General features: G+C 41.7%; 1 protein-coding gene across 1 annotated transcript; it reads right to left on the reverse strand.

Annotated features, from left to right (window-relative positions):
* Nucleotides 1-918: 918 nt before the first annotated feature.
* OTOR (otoraplin) lies at nt 919-10077 on the reverse strand. The gene is made up of 4 exons (XM_059705486.1): nt 4305-10077; nt 3794-3933; nt 2770-2880; nt 919-1961 (listed from the first exon to the last, which is right to left on the reverse strand). The coding sequence occupies exons 1-4, from the start codon at nt 4420-4422 to the stop codon at nt 1938-1940; spliced, it is 393 nt and encodes a 130-aa protein (XP_059561469.1). The 5' UTR covers nt 4423-10077; the 3' UTR covers nt 919-1937.
* Nucleotides 10078-10378: the final 301 nt, after the last annotated feature.

Below are 10378 nucleotides of genomic sequence, written 5' to 3' on the forward strand. Positions count from 1 at the left end.
CGGCCTCGTATGCAAGTCCTCTAGCTTCTTAACCTGCCATCTACTGAACCGGAGTGACCTGCCCTTTTCTTCCCACTCTCCTTGCCCTCTGGGTACAGGGGCCAGTTTCAGATTTAACCCCGGGAACTCCTGAGGTTGTGAACCAACAATGTCAGTGGTGATAGCCTCTCTGAGTTGTTAAAGTGTCTTTGCTCTTAGTGGGAAGGAAGAAAGGAAAACTCCCCAAGTGAGAATGGGTCCCAGAGGCCTCATTGCCTCCCCCTCCCCCCCAACCCTCATCCTTCACTACTCAGCCCCCTTTTCTCAAGGTAGATGTCAATTCTGGTGGATAGGAGCTGGCTGGGCAAGGAGGGAGCCTGCAGTTGGAAGCCCTGTGGTTGGAAAGTGAGGCTGGATGCATGAGGCCAGACAGATGGGGGTGTTGGGCAGATTGAGAGGACAATGGGGCTTCTGGGTGTTTCAAGGGCTGATGGAGTATCTGGAATGAGGGATCCAGCAGGCAAGAGACAACTAGAAACAAAGGTAGAGTAAACTCTTCTTACCTTAAAAGTGTGTTGAGAGCCCTACGTGCTGCCTGAAACTTTTAATGGAATACAGTAAGATAGAAACAAATAAACTAGTTTGGGGGTTTTAGGCTTTTGGGGGGGGGGAAGAGGGGTGTATCATTTACCATAATAATTTGGTAAAAACATCTTCATCTAAAGTCACAGTGGACCTAGATGAAAAATGACCCTGGGGTCTAAGTCTCCAATTTACCTTAAATGGCCCCCTCTTCATGGTCGTGGGATGACCAGACCACAGAAAGCTGAGGAACAAACCCTATTTCTAGCCACCCCCTCCCCTGGCACCGACTTTCTACACACTGAGGTAAAAATGTTTTTAAAATAAATTTAAACTCAGAAATGGTGAGATTTTTTTGAGTCTAGTACAGACATTTTTATTAACATTGTAAACTGACAAACAACACAAATTTATGACTACATCAAAAGAATTACATTAGTAATACAAAGCCAAAGCAGATTTCCAGTTAAATATAGGAAAACTTATGTGTCAATTGGAACTACCCAACCTGCGTCCCTCACCAGATTTTCTTGCCACATCGTCCTTGACTGGGGAATTTGCACAGGAAGAGGAAATTCAAGTTGAAACAGAAGGAGAAAATAACCTACAGATTTTTTTTTTCTGTGTCTTTCCACTTGAAGCTTGAATAACACCAATTGGTAGCACATATCAAAGGGAAACCATCTCATTAAAAATATTTTATAAACTGTCCCACCCCCACTGTATACACACATATTTAAAATTTGGAGAGGGGTCAATTGATCATTTAGAGGGTAAAATTATTCAGATGAAATAATTTGTGAGACTTTTTAAAAAGATAAATTTAAAAGCATAGTTCAAACATCTATGAGTCCAAATAGCTCTCCCCCCACCAACAACTTCACATCCCAAAGCCATCAAAGATGAAAAGTAACAACAATCCTAGAGTATTCCCTGATGATACAGCGCCTTTGGGTAAATTATAACATTCCAATTTTCCAGAAAGTCATGTAGGAAGAAAACAGCATGTCCCAAGGGAAGACCTGCGTGATCTACCAGGTTTATACAGGGAGCCAAACAGCGGGGAAGAATTACTCTTCAGAAATAGCTACGGATGAACTATCTTCTCTATGCATCTCCCTGTAAGAGAAGGTTGTCAAGTAATCCTCTGCTTTCAATCACCCACTTGCGCTGAAACCAAGCCAATAGAAAATGAGACTGAGTTGAAGCCCTTCCTTTTCTGCCACCTCTGGCCCCAAACCTTAGTCCTCCTGTAAGGTAACAAATCCTGGAAACCAAAGTCCAAATTAAGGGACACAGAATTTGGGGTTTCTTGTTTGTTTGCCTTTTTCCTTAATTTTGGTGTTTTCTTTCTACTTGCAGATTTGTCTAATTTCTTACTCGCAGAAAAAGTCAATATCCTGGAACAGAAACAAAAGGAAAAAAAGAATGAGCTGAGAGGTGGGGCCAGAAAACAGATGTAGATTCTTTATTTAAAATAATACCTAATCAAAGCTTAATTTGGACTTAAAATAAGTAAAGGTTGAAACCCAAAGATTATGACTTAATTATCACTTTAAAGTAAAATCACTTAAAATGAAAGTTCTCAAATACACTTTTAATTTATGGTTATTTGACACATTCAAGTTCAATGCTAACAAATGATGACAAGTGAATTCCATTTGGTTAGGCTGGGCAATGTTTTGAAATTATGTAGCACAGCAGTTAGCTCCGGGAGAACGGCTTCAAAATAACCACCTTACAAAGTAGCTCTAAGGGGATCTTTTATTTCTGTCCTGGGTTTACAAGACCCCAGGGCATTGGAAAGAGTGTAATTTTTTTTCATACATAAGTGGAGGCTACCACAAAAATAAGGTATTCAAAGATTTTACCAGAATATATTGACTTTATTAAATACAGGTGGTATATTTTTCCCCCAGCCCAAGTCTTGAGCAAATAAATATGTGACCATCAGTTAGAGTCAGATGATACTATTTTGGTTTCTTTACTTTCAGCTAAAAAAAAAGGGGGGGTCAGTGGAGAAAGTTCAATACTCTTTCAGCCTTGGTAGTAGGTATGGATGCTCTCCCAAACCTCTCTGTCTCAGAAGTCCCCATGGGAACCTGGGGCTTTGCTCCATACATATTGTGAGTTACATGATGCATGTAAACACCAGCCTGCATTATGCCAAGAGCTGAGTCTTTCTCTGGCCACCTCTGAGACACTTACTGTGGTCGGGACTTCCTTGGTGGCTTCCTGGTACACGTGTTGCTCCTCCACCAAGTTCCTGGGAAAATAACCCACCGTTCCCATCTCGTCCTCATGGTCATCGCCATACACCTGTGCCCAGAAATGAAACAGTCAGGGGAAAGCGGATGTGAGGCTCCAGAGACCCTCAGGCATCCCCTTTGCTGCTAGTGAGAATGACATAACTGCCAATGCCTTGCACTTCACTCCAGATCCCGGGGGCTCAGACTGAAATTTTAAGTTCACTTACAGAATTAGGTCTGTAATTACACAACCCCCAGAAGTTGTGTATCTATTCTTCTGTGGCCCAGTCTCTTACTGGTCTCACTACTTCAGCATGCCTTTATTTTCTGCAATCTTGTGAGCTGCCTGAGATAACTTTGGAATCATAAATAAACAAAGTCAGCAAATTTTTAAAAGTAAATTTTATTTTAAAGGACTTGCATTTCTCAGTTTTTTAAAAATTTAAATGAACAGATTCTTGAGTGAATTTAAGATTTAATTCTTTGTTACCTGAGAATCTATCTGTGGCACTACCGATGAGGACAGTAAGTCAGTCCTGGCTTTATCCCTCCCCAGGACCCATTCTACACATTTTTACTAAAAAAAGGAGATTCTTTGGAATTAAAGAAGGGGCTAAAGTTTCCTTAAAAATATTGAAACATAGACTGACTGCCAACATACATACCTTTACTTGGCTAATCCAAGTAACTTTTAGTAAGTTTCAAACTCTTTGGGAGGCTCAAGTTTCCATGTATCTGACTAGTTTTTCTTGCAAAAACATCACATAAGCCTGCATTTGGCTCTGTTATAAAATTGTCATTGTTTCTTCAAAATACCATAAAAACAAATATACATGAATTTTTGTGCTTGCATCTACGATCTCTACATTGTTCTTAACGGCCAGTTTTAAACATGTAAAATGCATTGAAGATAGGTAATAGAGAAGAACATTAAGAGCAACATATGTCAAGATGTGTGTATATTTTCAATAATCTCATCTTACACTGCCAGCCCAAAATTCTCCAGCTTCATTTTCTTTTACCAGCTTTGAGTAAACATATATCTGCTGCCCTTTTTTAACGTTAATGAATCTACAGTCTGGGGCATTGTAATCTTCTTGGGCTCGGGCCAGAGAAATCGTATCTGGAAGGAAAAACAAAACAAAACATTGAATGACTACCTTTTTGGCTCCTAGATTTTAAAATAGTAAAAAGGCAGAGCAGAGCAGAAAACTCGGAAATCAGAGTGACTAATACCTCCCCATTCACAGCTTCTGGTCAGTTCAAAGGGAGTAAGAAATACAAAGCATTAAAGCTGCAGCCAACCAGAACCTTAGCCAAGCAGATATCCTATGGTTAACTCTCTAGAGATACAGACCAGGATAAAACAATGCCAATCAAACATACACATTAGAGAAGATTCACTTCAAAGAACAATCAGATGTTGTGCTGTTAGTGGATAGTTTTTCAATTATTTAATAACAACATAATAAAAGGCATTTAAAAAGTCCTTACAGACACACTCGTCATCTGCACAGAGCTTCTTGGAAGCAAGTTTGTCCATAAATATTCCATGCACGGTGCCTACGGCCACCACAAGACCTGGAAGGAAAAGTAACAACAGTCTTGCCATCGCCTTGTTTGCTGCTTATGCTATCGCCCTTTGAGTGGAAGTGGAAACTGACTTCAGTGGTTCCTGCCTTTTATGTGAAAGCCAGACATCTGGGTACATCCCCCCCGGCCAATGGGAAGGTGCCTCTGCTTTCATAACAGCTACTGGGCTCCAGGGGTTACTTCGCATCTGGTTTTCCAAAGAGACTCAAATTCTATGTCTTCTTTTTATACACAAATGATTTCCAACTGGTCCATCATTATTAAAGCCACTTTAGTTGTGGTTTACTGCATCAGCAGGGCATTGTTGCGAAAACTGGGAGAATTTTAAATCTGTTTAAAAAAATTTAGTTCAATTCTCATATTCTTTCAACCTCTGAGCAAAAATGTGCTCCCTGTAGGAATCTGTTGAAAATGTGAGAGCTACATCTTTGGTCCAAAGGATTTTGTCATAACCAAATCCAATTGACTATCTCGGTTTATATAACAGGTGAATGAAAGGATTCTTGAGTTTAGAAGTCATTCATAATAGGATTCTTAGAAATTGTGTCTGCCATGGGGCAGACATGGATTGTAGCACAGGAGTCACATTCAGACCCTACCAATGGGGAAAGGAAGAGATGGGTGGGTTGGAAAAATGGAACAATCTTTTCTCCACCTACTTTATCGGAGACTTTTGAAAGTCAGTCTCAAAATGGTCAAGGATTTTGGATCCTAAAGAAGGGAGCAAAGCTAGAGGTTTGAGTTGCCACTCCCACCCCTTCCCTGCTCCTGGGCATCTTTCCTATGGAAAGTGTGGCACTGCTAGAAGCCACCAAAGTTGAAACACAATGCCTGGCTCCATCTAGTCAACAAATTTACTAAGCACCTACCTTGTGCCAGGCACTGTTGTAGACACTGGAGACATAGGAGAGAATAGAGTCTGTAGTCCCACAGGTTTACTTTCTATTAGCAGAGACATACAGTAGGTTGCTAGTTTTATATAGTGTTTGGGGTTGGCATCTCTCCCATAAAGTGCTCTGCTCCATGGTTTATGGACTAGAGGTCCCTGTCAGGATGCCCCGCCCACTTCGTGGATGACCAGGTTTCAGAGCAGTGCCTCTCCGACCCAGCCCCCAAATGCAGTCACCTCAAAAAATGAAGGCCAACCATTCAACTTACAAATTAATTTTGTACAAAATAATTCTCCAAGGGAGAAAATGGAAAAGCAAAATATCGATACAGTAGAATTTTAAAAATTGATTGATTGGTGTGTGTGTGTGTGTGTGTGTGTGTTTGTGTGTGTGTGTGTTTTCCTTGTTTTGTTTGTGTGTGGACAGGGTGGCAGTGTGATTTTCAGGGGAGGATCTTTCATACAGCTGGCCCTGGTTTAGAAGCTTGTTTAATTCAATATCTTCATTATAGATGAAAAACCTGAGGCCAGTAAAGGCCAGGGCTGCCTTCTTAACCACACAATCTAAAGGCTGCCTGGTAGGACTGTGGTTCAGTGCTGTTTCCACACGTCTGCTCTCAAATTAGAATGGGATTTTGAATTCTTTATTTTCAGATTCACTTCAAAAAAAGAATGAATTAGAAATCAGAATCCCAGTGAATTTTCCTTCCTCTAATTTAGGGATCTAAGAGGATCTCTGGAAAAAGTAAAGTATTAAATCTTCTTAGTTCTGATGGGGCAGCTGTTTTACAGACTGTTTAGTCTCAAGCCAGCCATCAACAAAGGAGAGTTCAAAGACAATTACCTTTTGAGTCACTTGAAGAAATGGAGACTGCGCAAAGCCAGATTGCCACACTGTACATAGGCTCCCCAAAGCAGAGTGACATGTTGAACAAAGCCACATCCAAGCTCTCACAACTCAGCAAATACAAAGCCCTTATTGGCCATTTGAAGAAGTAGAGAGATAGATGTCAAGCCTACTGAGAGTATCGCGGGCAGGCCTGGGATGCCTTAGCATTCTGTGGTGGGCAGACAGGATGATGATTAGAGAGAGGCCTCTGTAAAGTGTTGCTTGCAAATAGCAACTTTAACTTGCAATAATTCAGCAAGCAGTGGTGCCTCGCAGCCATGCTCGAGACACTGCCCATCTGAGGGTCTAGAGGATGGCTCTGTCCTCTGTATTTTCAGATGTATTCTCTGAGTCTTTTACCCCCATAAGACATTTTTTCCTAAATGAGCATCTCCCTCTGGAGTTCGTGAAATGGAGACTGTGGCTCCCTTAGGGTCTAGAAATAGGCTTGGGCAAGTGGGTTGGTGGAAGCCGCCTCCTTGTCACAACCTACAAGGCTCTGCGTGATCTGGCCTCTGCCCCTGAAGTCACCTCCTGTCACTCTCCCTCACTTGCTCTGTGCCTGCCATACCAGCTGCTCTCTGTCTTTTGAAAATGCTGAGCTCGTTTCCACTTCAGACCTCTCAGTTTATCGCCTGGGATGCTTTCCCTCCAGTGAGTGGTGTTCAGGTCTCTGGCCAAGATGTCTCCACAAACAGACCAGTTTACCAGAACACTTCCTGCACTCCTCCAACCAATTTCTCCATCATGGGACCGTGGCATGTGGCATGCCTTTTTTATTTACTTGGTGGTGTTTTGTCCCCCAAAGCTCTGAGGTGGAGATCTTGTCTATCTTGCTCATCACTCTATAATTAGCACTCAACAATACTTAGTACTCATAACTAGTATTCATTGAATAAATGCATGAGTCCCCTGAAATAGTATGCTTAGGTATATACCTGCACATGTCCATTTTTTTTTCTGGTGAAAGTCCCTAGGTTTTATCATATTCAAAAAGAGGCTCATTCTTCCAAAAGTAGTATTCACTGACTAAATTATTAGGGCAGAGACTCAGTGGTCTGGCCACCAAATATGGTCCTCAGACAAGCAACTTTGACATCACTTTATAGAAATAGTCCCTATTACCTCATCCCAGACCTCGTAAAGCTGAATCTACGTTGTGACAAGATATGCAAAGGGTTAATATGAACATTAAAACTTGAGAAGAATTGCTAGAGGGCAAATCAAATAAAGCAAAACGTTTTAGCCAGAGCTCCAGATTCTACATTAGGTCTTTGCGGGATACATTTTCCAAAGACAAAAGTCTTATTAAATACCCAAACAGAAAATACTTCAAGCCTTAAAATTTAAAATGGAGATGGGAGCCTTTCACAAGTTTTCACTTTTATACTATCTTGTATTTATACTGCCTTTGAAGAACACAATTTGAAAGAATGATCTAATCATTATTACATGCTTGTACGGTAGAAATCTACTTTGTTCTTTCTTAACCTTGACTCACATTGGAACCACCAAGGAGCTTAAAAATGATTGATGAACGGGTTTCACCATGGATTTAACTGATATGGAGCGTGGATTAGAAAATGTTTGAAAATGCTTCCCAGATGATTCTAATATGCAGCCAAAGCCGAAAGTCAAATTCAAAATTGAGAACCACTATATTAGATGGGTAGCAACACTGTTCCCTCCAAATACCCCTGGACACTCTCACTCCCACAGATGGGTAAAGGTCAGAAAAGCCTAGTTTGAACATGTCTTCTTCAAAGAATAATTAGCTCCTTTTTCCTTCGCTTTCCTCCCTCATGAAGCCTTGCTTTCTAAAGTTTGATTACATACAGGGAGGTTTGAGCAAGTCAGTAAATGCATTGAGGTTAATGGGACTGGTGGAAAGTTACAAATAAGGGCAGGGAGGGGGGGCTAGAATAAGTGTTCAGGTGTGTATAGATCTTCTCTATAAAATTAAGATCATGAGGCTCTCGGGCTGGAGCTCTCTCTCAGGCCCGCTTGGGCCCTCCCTCATCTGGCCCTGTCCAGATGTGGTGCTGCAGGGCCTGCGCCTGGCTCGAGGGACAGGCACCACGGTTCTGGTGGGACATGGGCAAGAAGCACAGGTCTGACAAACACCTGCCTCTACCAGGAACATGCGAGAAGCCCTTGAAGCTGGTCCTCCAAGTAGGAGGGAAAGATGTCAACAAGCTCTCCACCTGCAGCTTGGGGCTCGACTCAAGCCTCTTTGAGAGAAGGATCATGACGAACACAAGGACAGAACTCAGAAAAAGAGGACGAAAAGCAGGTTCAAGGGAGAAACACAGAAGCATGTGAAGGAAGACAGAAAGAAGCCAGATCAGGATCATGTGGAGAATGAGGCAGAAAGAGACCTCCAGGGCCAGACCCCTGCAGGATTAGACTTGCCTCCTGAGAAGCCTCCCAAGCTCCTTCGCCAAACAAGAACACACACCTCTTTGAATCAATTGATGAGACCGTTGCAAATAGAAGACCCAAGTGCTTTCTTTTCATGTCCTGTGACTGACTTTATTGCTCCCAGCTACTTCATGATCATTAACCACCCAATAGATTTTAGTACCATGAAAAAGACCGGCTACCAGTCTACAGAACTGAAGGGTAACTTCAAGCTTATGTGTACTGATGCTATGATTTACAACAAACCAGGGACCACTTATTATAAAGCTGCAACGAAGCTATTGCACTCAGGAGTGAACATTCTTAGCCAGGAGAGAATTCAGAGCCTGACGCAGAGCACAGACTTCATGGCAGACTTGCAGAAGAGTCGGAAGCAGAAAGACTGGACTGACACCCCACAGAGAGGGGAGGATGGCAGCTGCTGGCCACCGAAAGGGAGGACTCAGGCAAGATGGGAACACAAGCCTTTGAGTTCCAAAGAGGAAAACAAAAAGACAAAAATGTGCTTGAGGTAAAGTTAAGAGCAATAATTTAGAGAGAGCAGAAGGGAAGGTGACCTGGTGGCTTGTTAATAGTCAAGTGTGAATTTGAAAGAACAAAACCAATACAAATTCTAAGTGGTAAGAAGTTTTGTTCAAGGAAATATTAAAACAGGAATATGAAAAAATGATCAGTAATGTCACTTCAGCCCTGGCCAGGGTGGCTCAGTTGTTTGGAGAGTCAGTTCCCAGTCGGGGCGGGTTCAATCTCTGGTCGGGGTGTGTACAGGAGGTAACTGATCTGTTTCTCTCTCATATAGATGTTTCTCTCTCTTTCCCCCTCTCCCCTCCTCCAGTGAGGATTAAAAATATATATTTTTTAAAAAGTCACTTTAATAGGTACTATCCATGAAAAAACTGCCCACTTCTTTAGATACCATGGTTTTACAAGCAGGGGCCTGAATCAATGGCCTCAGATATAAATCAAATCTAAAGAACATAGTGTTGAAAAGATTTGAACATTGATATTTGAGACTTAAAAAAACACCAAGATTAGGATTGGCAGCCCTTCGTAAGTCAGCTTATTTTTCTCAAAAAAGACTGTAGACTGTAAAATCTTTACCTTAAGGTCTTTCAATAGAGCTTCAATATTAACCACACAGGTGTTCCTTAGAACAGTCCTGCCTCAAGAGGGTAAGAGCACAAGATGTGAAGTTTATAGACAGCATGTTTTTTGCTGTTTTCCCAGAAAACAGTAAGTACAGTTACTCCTAAATGGCCTTTATTCAACACTGAGCAAAAAGATTTGTGAAATGCCTACTACTAGCAAAATACTATGCTCATTTATTTGAATATTAAGATCAAATTTAGCTCCAGCCCAGTTCATATGCATACAAAATAACATTACAGAAAATCTAATCAAGAACTTGATCTAATTCCCCTTTGCTTTTACTAAAATGGTTCAGTGTTTCTCATTAGCTGCTCCAATACCAGAAAAACATCTACACTAATAAAAGAGAAACATGGTAATTGGCATACGACCGCTACCCTTCCCATTGGCTAATCAGGGCAATATGCAAATTAACTGTCAGCCAAGATGGCGGCGGGCAGCCAGGCAGCTTGAAACTAACATGAGGCTTGCTTGCTTCAGTGACGGAGGACTTCAACGTTCCCCGCCTGCCGCTGCAGGCCTCTGAGCCTGCAGTTTCAAACATTGTAACAAATACAGACGCTAAACAAAACTCCAGAAACCAGCTTTCAGAGCTGGAGTTGATACAGAGTTTCGAGAACCGAAACA

This window comes from Myotis daubentonii, chromosome 8 (genome assembly GCF_963259705.1).
Source record: "Myotis daubentonii chromosome 8, mMyoDau2.1, whole genome shotgun sequence".
Classification (NCBI taxonomy): Eukaryota; Metazoa; Chordata; class Mammalia; order Chiroptera; family Vespertilionidae; genus Myotis; species Myotis daubentonii.

Bases quoted from the DNA above. Each gene is read 5' to 3' on its own strand.
- OTOR (XM_059705486.1), bottom strand. From the start codon at position 4,422: ATGGCAAGACTGTTGTTACTTTTCCTTCCAGGTCTTGTGGTGGCCGTA. The intron at 3,934-4,304 runs GTAAGGACTTTT...TTTTCCTTCCAG, and splicing joins TGCAGATGACGAGTGTGTCT to ATACGATTTCTCTGGCCCGA. The intron at 2,881-3,793 runs GTAAGATGAGAT...TTCTGGGCACAG, and splicing joins GAGAATTTTGGGCTGGCAGT to GTGTATGGCGATGACCATGA.